Source organism: Equus caballus, chromosome 4, assembly GCF_041296265.1.
Source record: "Equus caballus isolate H_3958 breed thoroughbred chromosome 4, TB-T2T, whole genome shotgun sequence".
NCBI classification, from domain to species: Eukaryota; Metazoa; Chordata; class Mammalia; order Perissodactyla; family Equidae; genus Equus; species Equus caballus.
In genome coordinates, this window is record NC_091687.1 from 44,085,234 (window position 1) to 44,104,591 (window position 19,358).

Here is a 19,358-nt window from a genome sequence, read left to right on the forward strand (position 1 = left end):
AGAAAAATCAAGTGTATCATCAGGTGCACAGTTATCTGTACATCCTTTTTAAGCAGTCAATTCTCAACTACTTATTTTAAATACAAGTTCATTTAGTCAAGAAGCATTTATTGACCACCTACTATGCACCAGGCACTTTGCTACGCATTAGGGATAAAGCATGGGTTGGGGACTCAGACAGACCCTTCAGATCCTAGCTTGACTACTTAATGGCAAGCTTTTTATTTATTTATTTATTTTCAAAGATTGGCACCTGAGCTAACAACTGTTGCCAATCTTTTTCGGGTTTTTCTTTCTGCTTTTTCTCCCCAAGTCCCCCCAGTACATAATTGTATATTTTAGTTGTGGGTCCTTCTAGGTGTGGCATGTGGCACGCCACCTCAGCGTGGCCTGATGAGCAGTGCCATGTCCGCGCCCAGGATCTGAACCGGCAAAGCCCTGGGCTGCCACAGCGGAGCGGGCGAACTTAACCATTCGGCCACGGGGCCGACCCCAATGACGAGCTTTTTAAATCTACGAGTCTGTTTCCTCAGGGTTGTGGTGATAATCAGACTATATAATGTAAATAAAATGCCTAACATTGTACTTTGCATATGATCAACAATGAATAAACGCTATTTGAAACAAATCTGAGTAAGAAGAGGACCTTGCCCTCAGTAAGTCAGTTTTCTACTACAGAGCTCAATATTGGAGGATTATAAACCAACTTGAAAGTGAGGTAAAGAACACATGTCTAGACAGATAAATCCACTACCAAAACAAACAATCCCCACAATACATAACGAATCTCAGAATTGAAAAGAAATGTGCTTTGGGTTAGTTTATGTGTTTGTGTAGTATGCACACTAAAATGTCTTCTTCCACTAAACAAAATAAGAGAGTACACTATAAATAAAAAGAACAATATTCCAGCCATGTGGTTTTATGCACAATAGGATCATGATGGGGTACAACTTAAAGACAATTTAGTGAAGCAGTAATTACTTAATGTAACAGATTTGTACACCATAAACCACAATTCTCTTCCTACCACCTTCAGAAAGGCAACCCAATAGTAACCTTCTGTTCTTAGGGGATAAATGTTTATCCTACACATAACAATTAGTCTATAAAGCAAATAATTTTGAAAACCTCTAACTGGCAACAACCATGTAACAAACAGAAGCAGTACAGCTAGAGTTTAAGAGCTCTGGTGTCAACTGGGCCAGGTGTCTATCATTTCTAGCCAGTTACACGATACTGGACAAGTTTATTAACTGTTCAAGCTTCAGTTTCTTTATCTGAAAAATGGTTAATACCGATGCCTACTGGCTAGATTTGCGAAACTGATTTAAGCTAATACAAACAAAGCACTTAGACTAGTAACCACCCAATAAATATCAGCTATTTGCTATCACCTACAATGAGAAAGCTAAAGCTCTTCTTGGCAACCATGAAGCCAACAAAAACGTAGACGTTTGAGGATCTTATAAATCCTTAAACTTATGTTAGTTCGAAGTTAAGCGATCAAAAGTGAGGAATAAGAGTAAGACAATAAGGTGTATTAAGCACCAACAACTGATCCTCCCATCCTACTTAGGCTTTATTTGTAAAGTCCTAAAACTAAGCAGCATTGGCCTACCCAGAAACAATTTAATTCTGGAAGGTTTAAAGCCAAAGGAAGGCTGCTAAACCAAAAGAAAATAAAAAGAAAAGAGACTATGTAGACATATAGGAGGTGGCGCGTAACCCAGCTGAAGAGCAGAAGGACCAACCATCCCGGACACGGGCTAGGGGCCCCAGGCCACCGTGGCTCCTCCCAAGGAGGAAGCGGAGGCATTCAGCCTCACCGGGGAGCGCCACCGTGACACTGCGAACCCAACGCGGGTCGCACAAAAGGTCGTGCGTGCAGGGCCTCGAGAGCGGCCGCGGAGGTCTCAACTTCCCGCAGGCGCCTCCGGGCTGGGGCCCTGCGCCCGCGCCACCTCCCAGCGGAGGCCTGAGTCACCGTCCGCGCGGCCCAGCCGGTTACCTTCCGCAGGGAACTCCTCGAACTCGTCGTCCTCCTCCAGGAGACCCAAGTCTACCGGCTGCTTTTTCTCGGACATCACGACCCTCGAGCCCAAAAGCCCTCGGACTAGTAGGAAAGTTGGAACCTTCACTCTTCCTCGCTGCCGCCGAGGCCGCCACTGCCGCTGCCGAGGCCGGCTCTACCATAGAGACGCAGGAGACCAGCAGCGGGAGCAACGCGAGGAATGCTGGGATACTGGAGGTCCACCCAGCGCTTCCTGCGGGTTTAGCAATACCGAGAGTTAGAAAGCTGAATTATTTTGTACCTTTACCGTCTTATCTGGACTCTCTGAATTGACAGATTTGAGATCAGTGTAGGTTTCCCTGACTGGAAAAGACTCATAAAGTGTAGAAAAATTAAACACTTCTACTTACTTTACGGCTGAGGAATGAAGTGTCTGCTAAGATTCATGAAAGGCCTGCTAAATGCCAGGCAGGCCCTTAGCATAGATTAGCTCCATGTTCTTAAACTAATTCACTCTATTAAATAGAGTATGCGTGTGTGTAATAACCAGCTTACAGGTTATTATAAAATAGTACTATGTAAAACTCGATGTATGTCGCATTTTGTGGTGTTCAAAATATATCATTTTGAATTTTTCTAATTTTGAATATAATTTTGAATGTAGTGAGCTATATAAAACTTATATATATATATGTAATATTATAGATGAATGTTATGTAATATAATAAATATATAATTGGGTATTATTGTAAATTTTGAGACGTATGTTTGCTTATATGTTTAAATCCTGCTTCTTCATTCAACAACGTTGGTTCATACCATGTACCAGGCACTGTGCTGGAAATCAAATATGTGTAGACGAGGTCCTTCTCCTCAAAGAGCTCATATTCCACTCAGAGGCTTGTAAACAGATAAATCACAATGAAACATGGTAATTCATTTGAATCTCTATTTTAAAATAAAATTGAGAAATGAACAGAGTGTGTAGGCATACAGAGAATGCAGCACTAAATAGAGCACAAATTTGGACAAGTATTTGAGGTAAATTTTTAAAAAATAAGATGGCCCTTATAATACTGTTTTGATTCGTATTGATTACTGGAAACATTAGCAGTCTTCAAACTAAGTTCAAAGTATATATAATTTGGCGTGTTATATAAATACCAAATTAATGAAAAAAGAGAAAAGATGAGGAAAATTTAATATTGGAAGTAAATGTAGACAGTAGAAATGTAGAAAGTACGTAGCATATTTCTTCATAATAAATTCTATTTGTATGACAGCACTTGCTAACCTTGATGACATCTCTTAGAGTTTCATACTCTCTGTCATGCCCTCTGTCACAGTGCTAAGAAGTAATGGAGCTATTGTATCCTAAAGGCTTTCTGAAACAATAGAAAACAAACTATCTCGGTGTGTGGAGAGACAGACAGTTGATACAAGAAACCCCAAAATCATTTTTTCTAACACTACTAAACATATACACATGTAGGAAAATGGCAGAAACACATACATGTAGACAGAAGTGCAGAGGGCAAAAAGATAAAATAAAGAAAATCAAATCTTAGGATTGACTTAGCTCTCTGTGGCTAAGAAAGCTTCCACAACTCGAATGAGAAGCATTGTAGTCAAAACTATGCCTTTACCTACATGTCATATCTGTAATTGGTGGCTTATATTTAACTTCACAGGAAATCAAGTTACCAGCAGATTTTATAGTAAATGATTCCATTTGTCTCAAGCGAATCTTTTTTTTCCTAAAGGTTCCATTTGGGGTCCACGTGATATTAGTTACATCACAAATACCTGAATCCTTAAATCTGCTATGGAGTGACCATTCAGTAACTAGGCAGAATGGCTCATATGAGATTGACCTTTCTATATGTATCTCTATCCAGGCTGATATCTGGAGGAAGGATTGATTTCAAGGGCACTTTCACTTTGACTTCAGGAGGCCATGAAGAACTGAGGAGGCCGATCCATTCAACCTACACCTCAAGTCTCTGTATCATCCTTTCAAGGTATGTAAAAAGCTTTGGCTCCAGAGTCACTCCACCTGAGTTCAAACTCAGGCTCTGCTACTTACTAGCTGAGGGGTCCTGGAAAATTACTTTCCCTTTTGGGCCTTAGTTTACTCATCTTTGAAGTGGGAGTAATAAATTACCTTCCCCAAGAGGTTGTTGTAAGGATTAACTGAGTTATTTCATGTAAAACACTCAGAAGGCTGCCTGGCATATGGTAAATAGGCAACAAATAGTAATAGTTTGAAGTAGAAAGGAGAATGATAATGCTGATTCTCACCCTGTAGCAATGCATAAAACTCAAGGTTAGAAGAAAAGTTCATTTCCAACAGCATCCATGCTTGTCATCAAGAAGTGCTGAACTTTTTTTTAGAGATTGGTACCTGAACTAACAACTGTTGCCAATCTTTTTTTTTCTTTTTCTCCCCAATCCTCCCAGTACATAGCTGTATATTTTAGTGGTGAGTCCTTCTAGTTGTGGCATGTGGGATGCCACCTCAGCATGGCCTGATGAGTGGTGCCATGTCTGCGCCCAGGATCCGAACCGGTGAAACCCTGGGCCGCCGAAGCAGAGCGTGCAAACTTAACCACTCAGCCACACGTCCGGCCCCGGAAGTACTGAGCTTTTGCTGTGCTGTGGCTGTCTTTTTATCTGCCTTTTCTAACCTCCAGAGCACAAACATTTGCTGCAGCTTCCCTCTGAGTCTCCAAAGGGCAGGTCCTAGATGAGCTTAAATCCATAAACTACACCTTCAGGACCCTCTTTTCTCCACTAGGTCACAACATTTAGTTAGCTACCAACACCATCATCAAAATTCCACATACGTTTGTGATAAATGCGAGTGGAACTCTATTAGGAGAAAATGAAAATTTGAAAGGGTGGGGCAAACCAAACCATATGCAAATTGCAGCAATGGAAATACAGCAGGGGACGTGTAGGAAGGTTGAGATATTAGAAAGTAGAGATTGGGATATCTTTCATAGAACATCTCTTATTTCATATAAATCTATACTCTGTTCAAATTTTATTCCTTTGTATCTTTAAAATGTATTCATTTTCCCCTGAAACAGGTCTTGAAGAAAAGTGGCCTGTTGTAACTGTGAAGGCAGACTGGACACTTGCAGCTAGTTCTAAACACTACTGTGTTCTATGTTTTTTTAAGTTATTTTTTATTTATTATTTTTATTATTTTTATTATTCCATTTCTCTGTTTTTATGTTTGGCTATTTTAGATACCTCATGTAAGTGGAATCATGCACTATTTGTCCTTCTATGATAAGCTTATTTCACTTAGCATGATGTCCTCCACGTTCATCCATGTTGTCAAATAAGGCATAATTTCATTCTTTTTTATGGCTGAATAATATTCCATCATGTGTATATACACTACATTTTCTTTATCTATTCATCCGTCAATGGACATTTAGGTTATTTCCATATCTTGCTATTGTGAATAATGCTGCAATAAACATGGGAGTACATGTATCTTTTCGAGACCCTGGTTTTAATTCTTTTGGATAAATGGCCAGAAGTGAAATTGCTGGATCACATAGTAGTACTAGTTGTAATCTTTTGAGAAACCTCTACACCATTTTCTGTAGTAGCTGCACCATTTTACATTCCCACTGACAATATATAAGGGTTACAGTTTCTCTACACCTTTGCCAATACATATTACCTTTTGGTTTTTTTTAACAATAGCCATCCCGACAGATGTGAGGTGATATCTTGCTGTGGTTTTGATTTGCATTTCCCTGATGATTCATCATGTTGAGGATCTTTTCATATGCCTATTGGTCTTTTGTATGTTTTCTTTGGAGAAATGTCTGTTCAAGTCCTTTGCCCATTTTTTAATTGAGTTATTTGTTTTTTTGGTAATGAATTGTAGGAGTTCCTTTTATATTTTGGAGATTAACGCCTTATCAGTTATATATAGTTTGCACATATTTTCTCCCATTCTGTACATTGCCTTTTCACTCTGTTGATTGTTTATTTTGCTGTGTGGAATTTTTTAGTTTAATGTAGTCTTGCTTGTCTATTTTTGCTTTTGTTGCTTGTGCTTTTGGAGTCGTATCCAAGAAATCATTGTGCAGACCAATGTCATGAAGCTCTTCCCTATGTTTTCTTCTAGGAGTTTTATAGTTTCAGTTCTTCCATTTAAATCATTAATCCATTTTGAGTTGATTTTTGTCTGATATATATTTAATGGTTTGGCTTATGGGGAGTGAGTAAAAATAAAATAATAAGATATAATAAAATATAAGAATATTTTCTTTTAAAAACATAAAACTTGAAAATATGTCATTTTTGAAATAAAGGGATATTTTTTATTCTCTTTTCTCAAAATTATTTAATATTGTTTATGGATTCTGCTCTGAGTTACATAGTGTGCAGATGCCACACACAGGCATGGTTCCTCCCCTCTTAGAGTCTAGTAGGTTCTTTAGCTTCTATCAGTCCACTTGGAATAAAGCTTCTGAAGTTTTTCTGGAGCAAATATTTGAAACTGGCTATTTTTCTACTTAGCCCTGGTGGTCTAGTGGTTAAGATTCAGCACTCTTTCCACCGCAGCCTAGGTTTGTTTCCTGGTCAGGGAACCATACAACCTGTCTGTCAGTTGTCATACTGCGGTGACTGAGTGTTGCTGTGATGCTGAAAGCTATGCCACTGGTATTTCAGATACCAGCAGGGTCACCCCTGGTGGACAAGTTTCAGCAGAGCTTCCAGACTAAGACAAACTAGGAAGAAAGACCTGGCCATTCACTTCTGAAAAAATTGGCCATAAAACCCCTGTGAAGAGCAGTGCAGCATTGTCTGATATAACACTGGAAAGTGAGCAGATGGTGCAAAAAGACCTGGCAGGTTCCACTCTCCTGTACACAGGGTCCCTAGGAGTGAGAATCAACTGGAGGGCACTAACAACAACAAATTTTTCTAAACTTTATTGTGCAATCAAATCTATGTCGATCTTGTTAAGATTGTTAATTGCAATTAAAATGCAGATTTTGATTCAATTGGTGTACCTAAGGCCTGAGATTCTACATTTTTAACAAGCTCCCAGGTGATGTCAATGTTGCTGGTTTGGAGAACATATTTTAATAAGCAAGGGTTTAGATGAAATGAAAGTAAAAGAAAATAATGAGTTTCTGAAAATTGATCCAGCTAACGGTACTGCGTGACTAGTCTATAACTTGTTGTGGCTCTTTTAACAGTATAGGGAAGAAAAGACTTTCCCTCCACTCTCCGTGGTTTAATAGCTGAGTCTATAAAATAAATTAACAACAGGCAGATTAACAGAGTAAACAAATTTATTAATTTTTAATATTATGCGCACTGGGGCATCACAGGAAAAAAAAAAGTGAATACCAAAAAAAGGCAGTGCGATTTAAGAGCTTAAATACTATCTTAATAGGAGAAGAGGGGGAAATAGGCATCTTAGGGGAAAGTGAGTGATTTTTAGCAAAGATGAATAGGCCCTTAGAAGAATAAATGGGAGGTATGACAGTTTGTGACATAGTTTGTCTGGGTGTGGAGTTGACTTCTAGTCACTCCAGTAATAAGAGTCTGTCCCAGGGAGGGGATTTATGACAATTAAATTCCTTTTGCAGAATCTGTTGTTAGGCAGATAAAGGGAGTTCAGAGAAAGCCTCTTCCTGAATCTGTCACTTTTCAAATGCCTTCAGCTCAAAATAATCAATATACAAAAGAGGCATATTTTGGGGTAGCATGTCCAGAACTCCTTTAACAGCCATACTAAATTCAAATGTTTGCCTCTCACTACTGGAATTTTTCCTCTGAGATCTTCTTGCTTCTTAAATATTAGGAGGCTTAGCTTTTCTTAGAAGGATATGTATCTGTGAACAATGCACACTCATGTCTTCATTAATATTATGAGTACTCTACTCAGTGAATGGTTCTGGACTTTGAGAAGAATTACAATCCCAATAAAAGAAGATTTCTTGGCTCTTTTATCATGACAAAATGCTTGGACAAATAAAAATGTGAAAAATCATAATTGTAAAATGATTCTCTAAAATATCTAGAGCAATTAATAATGAATAGAGAAATGGTTGTATAAAATCCAAATGCTAATAATGATAAGTACTTAATCTGCCACAAAGTAAAAGCCCCGCCAAAAAAGACCCATCTTGCACCAAAATACACGTTCAAAAATTGATATTTGCATGCCCAAGACTTGTTTGAAAAGGCGATTATGGTCTCACAAGTAAATCATAAGAATTTTTAAAATTTTGTAAATGCTGTATTTATATGACAGACAAGAACCACTCTGAAGGAATCATTATGGTTTGGGAAATGATATGCAATTTCAAAATCATCTAAATCATTTCAATTGCCTATATTTACATTTATATAATGGATATTTATAATGGTGATTATTTTAGAACTTACCTTGTTTTCCAGGATCTCACTTTGGTTTCTATGGGAACGAGAATGGCTCTGAAGAGGAGCGTTTTAAGAACTCTTTTCACATTCAGTGACTGTTAGCTGAACTGCAAATTCTGTTTGTCTGTTAACGGTTTTTAACTCTTAAATTTTAACACAGAAATAAAAATTGGGCATTCTAGCTTCATAAATCATTTTAAATAATAAAAACTATTTTTATGAAACGTGGTACATTGAAACATTTGAAAACAAAATAACTTGCTTTAGGAGCTAATAATCTGTTCACTTTATTGAATTCATTAGTGATTAATCCACATTGGCTGTGTGCTTGCTCTTGGAAAACTGTGTAAGGAAAACTTCATCAGACATGTTGTTTCAATGATTTTCTCTGCTATTGATATGTGTGTGTGTATATATATACATTATATATATATAATGTTTTCCTACTTTTGTAAAAACCCCTTTAAAAAGCAGTGTAAAATGTTCTGCATTTAAAGTTTCCCTCTGCATATGCCTTGCCCGCCCTGTGCTATTACATACCCTGGTACTGCATTGTATCTTTACCATATTCTCACACCAGTTGGAACTTATTTTTACTGTTTTTTGAAACAAGCTCATAAGTCTTCGAATTTCAATTTTTCTTTTTCTTGGAATAGATTTTTAGATCATAAAAAGCCCAATGTATAACTTGTGTGTTACATTTGTGTAGTTTACCATATTTAATATTTCCCCATGTTTCATGTTTTCCATAAACTTTATTTTTTAATTCCCTAGAGAAATGATTTTTCAGTATATTTTTATTCAATTCCCTCTCAAAGTAATTAAAGCCCACTAAAAATAAGAGAAGCCTATTTCAGAAAAGAGTGCTAAAACTAAATTTTTGTTATACCAAACTGTAAAAGATGCTGGTTGAAAGCACATGGCATCCTATAACCAGCTTATGTAATAGCTACTCCAGTTATTGCTGACATAGAATCTGAGTCTTAAATCCAAAAAGTACAGGTTGATGGCAGAGTGCCAGGCAGGGTGGAATAAGTGAGAGTGTTTTTTACCTTTCTTGGATTGGTAGATTTCTGCCCATTATCAGTGTGGCCCTGGCCTTGGTCAGGATTGCTAGAGACTAGTGACAGTTTGAGAAGTGAAACTGCTGGCATTGTGTGACCAAGAGACCATCCTGTAGCTCATTGATCTGGTATAAACTCCACAAAATTGTTTTTTTCTTTCTTAAAAGTATGTTTCAGTCAGATTTGATTTTATGAAATAAGTTAGAGATTACTACACTTTGAAGAAAGTGAAGATAGATAAATGGGAAGCACATAACCAGATGTGTTGGGAAAAATGATTAACTGATTGGCTCTTCTATTTTTTAAAAACTGGTTTTGAAGTGAAGCTGAAAAGTAAAGCTAGTATTATGTCAATCTTCAGAAGAGAAATATTTAACTTGAAAAGTATGTGAATCTGAAGGTGAGGAATATGGCTGTATCAGGGCTCCTCAAAGTGAGGTCCATGGACCAGTGCCCACCTGAGACAAGACAAATACAAAAAGTGAGCCTAAGCATTTAGAAACTCTTGGAGCAGTTTGACATTGCCACTTCACCCAACCCCGTGATTTTGTATTTTACAAAAATGAGTCCACGGCATTTGGGAATTTTAAAAATTTTCCCTTTACTACAATTAGTTTGAGGTGTATTGATCTAGCATAAATTACTGTAAGCCAGAAAAAAAGAGTGCATTTGAACTTCATGGTATTGAAAATAATTTGTCCTGTGTGATTCTGTCTGAAAACTGGGAAGTGAAGAGTTTTTATCTCTGAAAGATCCCTTTCTAGCCCTAGAATAACATGTTTATTTTCATAAGATTACAGCAAAGAAGGCTGAAGTGGATATTTTCTCCTTTTGCAGATATAAAAACAAAAAGTACAAAGGGCTTAAGTAAGATCTCTGATATCACTCAATTACCCCCAAAATTTTAAAGTGAAGAGCATTGCACAGAACTAGTTTAATATTCCAATGAATAAAATAAAAACACCCTAAATTGAATATGGCAGCGAATTGGATATATTTGCAATTTCATGTGGTAGATGGCAGCGCTTTGTCTTTCCTTCAGAAGGGAAAGCATTGTGTTACAGTCATTTGATGGATGACTAGTGAAACTACACATACTAAAAATCAAGATGAAGAGTTTGAAGGAATTTAATAAGCAAAAACAAAATTAAACAAAGAGAATGAAGGAAGATTAAAGTAGGAATGCATGTATAGTTTGGCTAAAGAACCAATAGAGCAGAAATGTAAGTGCACACTTCCCTGAAAGGTGTAAAATCCCAAAGAGAAAGGGCTTGCTACGTTGGACTACGAATAGGAGAAATAAAATAAAAATATGAAAGGGAAAGTTTGGATAAACATTGGGAATTTTTGTGAATTTTTAAGAGTATTAGGTTAGTTGAGTGGGTACCAAAGGAATCAGTGAGGATATTTAAAACCCATTGAACAAAGCCATGGACATTGTATTGTGGAGAGCAAGACTTCAATGGCAAGGGGGATGGACTGGATCAACTGTGAGGTCTTTTCCAGCTCTAATTTCTGCTATTCCATATCTCTGTGAAGAATAGTTGCTAAATTGCTTGATCAACCCAGACAAATAGAACTCAACACAAGAATAAAACCCCAGACAAAACAATGAAGTCAGCTAAAATTGAAATACGCCCCTCCAAAAAGAAAAAAAAAGACTCTAAATCTTGCATCATACCCCAAAGATGACAAATTCAGGCTCTGGCAACCTGCCCAGAGGAATAAATTCCAGAGACAGGACCCTTCAGTGAACAAGCCCAACCAACAGGTTGGGAGAGTTCAACTTCTCAGACAGGCTTGCAAAACCTCCCAGCTGATCTTAGTACTAGAACAGGCTTAAAAAGTGAAAAGGGAATCTGTTAAAGAGCCTGGTCTGTGAGTGAGCTAATTATTCATTTTACTAGGGTTTATAGAGTGCCTACTATAGGCCAGTTACTACTCTGGAGTGTGGTACACAGGTAAACAAAACAGACAAGATCTCTGCCCTTGTGGCACTTAGATTCTAGTGTGAGGAACAATAAACAACACTGGATGATATGTCATAGCTTAAGGGGTGGTAAGTGCTAAGTGAGGGGGCAGTAAAAAGAGTAAGGAAGGTAAGGGGCATGGGGTGGAATCTGGGCAGCTGACTTGACTTTAAATAATGCACAAGGGTAGAACTTTTGGAGGAGAGAGATCTGAGCAAGACTTGAAGGAAGTGAAAGGAGGTAGCCCAGTGAATATTGAGGGAAGAGCATTCCAAGCCTAGAGAACTGTAAAGCACAGCAAGAACGTTGGAACAAACCTGGTGTGTCTAAGAAATAGAAAGATGACCAGCGTGGCTGGAGGGGAGTGAGCGTAAGGAGGACTGTTACAGTGAGATCACGGAGGCCTTCTATGTTATTAGGACCTCGTCTTTTACTCCCTCTGTGTAAACTACCTACAACATCTTGCTTCCAAAACCCTAGAAACTCAGTAAAGGAACTAATTCATTCCAGGTGTCAACTTCCTTGGGAAACCATTCCACTCACATATCAGCAGTGTTTCTACATGCTCCTTCAGTCTGTAAATTTTAATAATGTCAGCAGCATCCAGCAGTGTAGGCCCTTAATGTATCAATATGTCCTATAGTTGCTGCTACTGAGAATGAGGAAGACTCATCAATATTGGAACTCTGGATATTTGCTTCCATTTATTCTTAGACCAGCAATAAAAGAAATCCAAACAAAATTACTTTTGTGATCTTTGTAACTATATGGAATATGTATTTTGTCCCAGAAAATAAACCCCTAATATCAGCAGTTCTATTATGGGCTTATGCTCTATGAAACCTAATCTTTACTAGGGGCTTGATAAATATTTAAGGGTAAGGAGGAGCTTAAAAATCAATTTAGAAGACAAAAAATGCATCTGCTTGTGAGAAGTAAGGGCAATATTAAAGGAATTATTAGATGTTTACAGATATTTGAAAAATAGTAGTAAAATTAAAGGTTAAGTTAGAAAAGCACTGTTAAAGTTCATTCATTAATTGAAAAAAAAATGTATTGAGTGCCTTCTGTGTACTAGGCAAGTTTTCTACACTCTATGCATACAAGAGCAAACATGAAAGTTACAATCTAATATTATTCCATTAAGATTCTCCTCAGGCAGTTTACCAGATCATCCTTGTGTAAAAATATGTAGTTGAGGACATGAGTTGGAGGCTCATCTGCAACCCAGCATCGCTTGTTAAGATGGGACATGGTCTGGAAAGTATTCTTCATAACCTGTCCGCATCTGATCATCCATTCTGACAATCCTCAGGCAGAGATTGCATGCTGAAAGCTCAGGAACTTTAGAGAGAGAAAAGAGCACAGCATTTAAGTAAGAGCCGTGTTGTCCAATACAATAGCTGCCAGCCACAGTGACCTACTGAGCAATTGAAATGTGCCTAGTCTGAACTGAGATGTGCTCTAAGTATAAAATACACTGAATTTTGATGACTCAGGTTGAAAAAGAGAATGTAAACTATCTAAAACATTTTTATATTGATTGCATGTTGAAATGCTAATATTTTTAATACATTGAGTTAAATAAAATCTATTATTAATATTAATTTATCTTGTTTCTTTTTACTTTTTTTTTTTAATGTGATTACTTGAAAATTTAAGCTTGTATGTGTGGCTCAATTCTTCCCAGTTAGGGGATCTAGATTTGATTCCCAGATCAGCCCAGTACTATTGCATAATAATAGCTGATTCTTATTGAGTATTCAACTCATTAAGTGGCAGGCTCTCTTCCAAGCATGTTACTTGTATTTAAGCATTTAATCCTTAGAATAACCCTATGAGGAACCGTTTCTCCAGATGAATAATTTGAGAAGCAGAAAGGTCAAGAAATTTGCCAAAGGCTACAAATCTAGTGAGTGGAAGAGCAATGAGGCTTTAAAGCTGTAACTAACCCAGTGACTCTTCAAACCTAAATGTTCTTCAGAATTACCTGCAGGGTTTATTAAAATACAGGTTGCTCTGCTCCACCTCCAGAGGTTCTGACTCTTTTGATCTGGGGTGTAACCTGAGATTTTGCATCTCTAACAGGTTTCCAGGTGATGTTGCTGCTGCTGATTTACAAATCACATTTTGAGAACCTTTAATCTAATCAATGTATTATATGCCACCTACCTCCATTAATAAAATCCTCAGCCTTTTTGACCCATAGATTCTTTACCTTGACGTGTGGATATTTTATATACCTACCTCACATACCATAAAATTTGCCATTTTAAAGTGTACAACTCACAGGTTTTTAGTATATTCACAATTTTGCAACTATCATCACTATCTAATTCCAGAAATTTCCATCACTCCATAAAGAAACTCAGTACCTATTACCAGTCACTTCCCATTTCCCCCTCCACCAAGCCCTGGCAACCACTAATCTACTTTCTCTGTGCATTTGCCTATTCTGGGCATTTCATACAAATGGAGTAATATAATGTGGTATTTTTTGTCTGGCTTTTTCCCCTTAGCATAGTGTTTTTAAGGTTCATCCATGTTATAGAATGTGTCAATACTTCCTTCCATTTTATGGTCAATGCTTCATATAAAATTGTATGGGCACCTCACATTTTGTTTATCCGTTCATCAGTTAGTTGGTGCACATTTGGATTATTTCCACCTTTTGATTATTATGAATTTGTGTGGATTTATGTTTTCGTTTCTCTTGGGATACAGCCAGGAGTGGATCCAGTAGGAGTGCAATTGCTGGCTCATATGATGATAACTCTATGTATAACTTTTTGAGGAACTCCTGTTTCTAAAGCACTACCATTTTACATTCCCATCAGCAATGTATGAGGGTTCCAATTTTTCCATCACCTTGTCAGCACGTGTCATTGTCTGCTGTTTTGATTATAGCCATCCTATCTTCTTTGGAGAAATGTCTATTCAAATCCTTTGCCCATTTTTCTTTTTCTTTTGGTGAGAAAGATTGGCCCTGAGCTAACATCTATGCCAGTCTTCCTCTGTTTTGTATGTGGGACACCACCACAGCATGGCTTGATGAGTGGTGTGTAGGTCCACACCTGGGATCTGAACCCACGAAACTCAGGCTGCTGAAGTGGAAAGTGCCAACTTAACCACCATGCTAGTGCGCCAGACCACCTTTGCCCATTTTTACATTGGGTTATTTTCCTTTTATTGTTGAGTTTTAAGAGTTCTTTGTATATTCTGAGTACAAGTCTCTTATCAGGTACATATGATTTGCAATTTCTTCTATTCTTCAGGTTATTTTTTCACTTTCTTGATGGTAACCATTGAAGCAAAAAATTTTAATCTTTTTTATTTTAATAGTTTTAAGTAAAAACTGTATATATTTAAGATATAATACATAATTTGATATTCATATACATTGTGAAATGATCACTCCAGTTAAACTAATTAACATATCATTTCCTCACATAGTTACCATTAAAAAAATTTTTAATCTTGATGAAATCCAATTTATCTGTTTTTATTTTTATCACTGGTGCTTTTGGGTCATATCTGGAAACCATTGCTAATCCAAGGTCATGAAGATTTAGGTCTTTGATCCAGTTTGAGTCAATTTTTGCATATAGTGTGAAATAAGGGTTCAGCTTCATTCTTTTTCGTGTGGATATCCAGTTATCCCAGCACCATTTGTCAATCACAGGATTCTTTAAAATTTAGATAAAGATACTTCAGAGACTGTATTAATTATAATATGTTTATTAATATTAATTACAATGGTATTTTTTCATTTCTGGTGCTTCCTTACTATTCTATCAAAGCTTTGTAATCACTGTGTTTAGAACAAAAAAAATGTCCTCTGAATTGAAAGCTCAAGTCAGTAATGACTGACCACAAGTTCGATTGCACTCCCTCATTTACCATTATATATTCAAGTACCAAGATCCCTCCCATATGTCATCCTATGTTAAGTCCCCCATTCACACATATAGGATGAGGAACAAAGGAATTTTTTTTAAAGATTGTCACCTGAGCTGACATCTGTTGCCAATCTTCTTTTTTTTTTTCTTCCTCTTCTTCTTCTCCCCAAAGCCTCCCAGTACATAGTTGTACTATATTCTAGTTGTGAGTGCCTCTGGTTGTGCTACATGGGATGCTGCTTCAGCACAGCTTGATGAGCAGTGCCATATCCACGCCCAGATCCGAACTGGCAAAACCCTGGGTCGCCAAAGTGGAGTGCTCAAACTTAACCACTCGGCCACAGGGCCGGCCCCCAAAGGCATATTTATCCTATGTGATGCTCCTTTGTAATTTTATAATACCATTTTGGTTTTTTTGTGCTTATGGTACCCATTCAACTGATGATGTTAATACAAATTTGAAATTTCGTGAATTATTCTCATATGCTATTGTAGTAGTTGGATATACAAAACAGGCCAAAATAAGATGAATGCTAGAAAATAAACAAACAAAAAAGGGGCGGGTTTTACTGTGGGACCGACAGCATTTAATATACATAGATACTTCCTTTCCATAGGATGTCAGGTAAATGGAACATAAAACACATTGTCCAGATGTTGTAAGAGGGTTGCAATGGGGGGTGAAAATGTAGAATTCAAAAGGTGTGAGTGCATATGGCATCCAGAAAAATGAGAAATGTAAAGTAAGAATTTTTTGGTGTGTCCCTAAACTAAGGGCTCCCAGACTAGTGGTAGGTGGATTTAGGCTCCTGGGAAGATATAACTGTGTGGTGCCATAATTATAAGAGGGAGTTTCAGCAAACTGTCTCAGCTTAAAAACATTCTCTTTGCTTTGTTCCCTGGCTCCATAGTAATTAAACCCATTGCTGTCCTTAGTTCATTTTGGATGTCGCTATCTAGAGGAAAAATTAACTTTCTTAGTGTAAATACTTTGCATTATAGATTAATAAACTTTTCTGGTGACTTTTTGGAACCTAAACCTGTTAGATGAATTCTGGATCTAAGGACTAGGGGAGGAAGAAAGTCCTAGACTAGCATTAAGCCCAAGCAACATTGCTGAGTAGAGAGATGATAATGGATTAGAAACAAAGTCACAGAACCTTGTGCATTTGTTTCAGGATCACATTTATATTAAATAAAATTCTGACTAGTTACTCTCATGAGTCAAATGATAGAAATAAAATTTGAAGTCAAATTCTGCTTTTTCAGTATGTTGATTGAATAGCTCCTTAGCACTCAGAGAATTCTGGAGAGGGGTATAAGTATTCCTAATAATATGTTAATGGGGGTTGATTCCTGTGTTGTGAAAATACCCCTGAATTTGGTAACACACATTTGAAAGCTCCTGAAAAATAAATATTACCCACAGATAGGATTGCAATCCATGTTTTTCCTTATTGTTTCTTCTGAACGTCACTCTTACAAGTAAGAACTAAAAGCCAAAGAGTGTCATCCCACAACAGCAGACAAGGACTATGACTGGAAGAATTTTATATAGTTTATTAGCTTTTACAACTTACCCCATTCTTATTACATTCTTTTCTGGTGTCAGCATTCCTATAGTACTTTGTCTAAACTTCTAAAGCAGAAATAGTATGCATGTCTATACAGTTAACAAGAAAGTACTAGGGAGTACGTGATCCATTCACAGGCACTTTTGGAGATGAGGAGAGGAATCTCTAAGGATAGATGCAGTAGGAACAGTATTAAACAGAAAAAGAACGCAGGCTATGGAATTCAGCCTTACAACTTTCGATTCATGTAGTACTAGAAGTCAAGCCACAGAGCCCAGTGAATTTATGTTCCATAAAATTCTTGTCGGTAGCTACCATGAGTCATAAGTCTTTATCACCATGAGTTCCGTGGGCCTACGTAAGGGGAGGAAATGGTCACTTGGAAGTCACCTTGGGCCAGAGACGACCTGGCAGGTTTCACAGAAGAATAGCCTTCCTAGAAGAATAGTCCTGTTGGTCCTGCCCGGTGAGATTCTCTTGAATTAGGCACTGATACCAGAAACCATAAGAACAACAGACACTACAGAAGTGATGACCATACCCCACCCTGGCTGCCTAGTTTCTGGCATACACATAATCAGGTCTCCCATTGGGAACTACAGTTGCCTTGTCTTGTGACTTCTTCTGATTACACGTGGGGTGGTTTCTACACTCACATCTGTGACTGAGTTGAACATCTGATTGCCTCCTCTACCTCACCTTACCTGAAGAGATCAAGCGATGATGTATTAACCCTAAGGGTTCAGGGATGGTGAGCAGAGGCAAAGCAAGCACAAATATGAAAGCCAGCAATCTACGGTCTTATGAAAAGCATGCCTTTTTAGGGTATTAGAAAAGCAAGCTGTAGTTAGGTTAATCCTGAATTCTGGGGCTGATTCCAAGCAAAGCAAAATTCCCCATGTGCTGGGCAGAGCAAGTCTACACGTGTGGTGGCCTTGATGTCTTCTCCCTGGGCAATCACTTCTCTTACTTAGAACAGCATGGCCAGGCTGCCAAGGATGTTTCCCCTCGCACTGAGGGACTGATTCATGAAACAGTGACTTGCTGGGTTACACTGTGTCCTGGATTTTAAAAACTGAGCAGGAGCCAGGGTGTGGACTGTCTATGCAATTCTGCCCCCGGCTTGTGTCAGCATGTCCTGGTATTTACGCAAAGTTTAAGTGTGTGCTCATTTGTGTGAAGAAAATCCAACAAAGGAATAAAATCATTATAGGCCTCTTTATTGACAGGAAAATCAAATCTTCTGGTCAGCAGTTGAAATGGCTTAAAATTGGTTATTTTAAAAAGCTCTGATATTAGAATGCTAGTCATAAAGTAATTCTTTTTATGTACTATTTATCTATTTCATTTCATTAAACCTTATAAGCCTCCTATGAGGTAGAATTGTATCTATTTTACAAATGGAAAAATGACTTTTTTAAGATCACAATTAATCGATAATAAAGCTAAAGAAAAATAGCCCTGAATTTCTTCATTCATGAAGGCAAGATGGGAAAAGTCTAATTTATTACACTTCCATGCCAAACATTTCCTGTGAGCTTAAAAAAAGATGCTGTTCTTTTTCTGTCCTTGGGATTTTTAAAGAAATGTGAGGAGAATGAAAACACACATTTTAGGGAATTTATTCAAAGCAAAATCCTATTTACATGCTCTTTTATTTTAATTATTTTTTAAACAAACTTTATTTTTTAGAAAAGTTTTATATTATAGAAAAATTATGAGAATGGTATGGAGATTCCAATACACCATACCTAGTTTCCTCTATATTTAACACCTTAGTATGGTATATTTGTCACAATTAGTGAATTAATATCGATACGTTATTTTAAAGTTCATGCTTTATTCTAAGTTCCTTAGTTTTTAGCTAATGTCATTTTTCTGTTCCAGGATCCCATCCAGGATATCACATTACATTTAGTCATCACGTCTCCTTAGGCTTCTCTTGACAGTGACAGTTTCTTAGACTTTCTTGGTTTTTGATGACCTTGACAATTTTGAAGAGTACATAGGTATTTTGGTTTTAGCTATATCATATCAATTTAGGTATTTTGTAGAATGTCCTTCTCCAGAGTTCTTCTACTGTTTTTCTCATGATTAGACTAGGGTTACTATCTTTGGGAGCAAGACCACAGAAATAGAGTGCCATTTCATCCCATGATATCAAGGGTGCTATCAATGTAACTTGTACTATTGGTGTTGACCTTGATCACCTGGCTGAGGTGTTCATCAGGTTACATGCTCTTCTGAAATTTTATTTAACTATACAGAAAGATCTCTTCTTTAAAAATTATTAGCTTTAATTTTAAATGTAATTTATCCAAGTAGCAGTAGAATTAGAACTAGCTATCACTATACAGGTTACAATAAGTAAGATATGATATTGCAAATTTAGGAGAGTGACAGCAGGAGAA

General features: G+C 37.3%; 1 protein-coding gene and 1 long non-coding RNA gene across 3 annotated transcripts in view; one reads left to right on the plus strand and one right to left on the minus strand.

Annotated features, from left to right (window-relative positions):
• SEM1 (SEM1 26S proteasome subunit) overlaps window positions 1-2,267 on the minus strand; it is a 24,077-nt gene extending 21,810 nt beyond the window's left edge. The window contains exon 1 of the mRNA XM_070264499.1: window positions 2,012-2,267. Within this exon, the coding sequence (XP_070120600.1) occupies window positions 2,012-2,087 (76 nt within the window). The 5' untranslated portion in view covers window positions 2,088-2,267. The remainder of the gene's footprint in view (window positions 1-2,011) is intronic.
• On the plus strand, window positions 2,238-9,211 carry LOC111773104 (uncharacterized). Of its 2 annotated transcripts, none has more exons than XR_011437802.1 (3): window positions 2,238-2,363; window positions 3,913-4,035; window positions 8,459-9,211. It is a non-coding gene; the product is annotated as an uncharacterized lncRNA (long non-coding RNA). The 2 variants fall into 2 exon arrangements; XR_011437801.1 differs by lacking the exon at window positions 8,459-9,211 and adding an exon at window positions 5,107-6,369.
• Window positions 9,212-19,358: the final 10,147 nt, after the last annotated feature.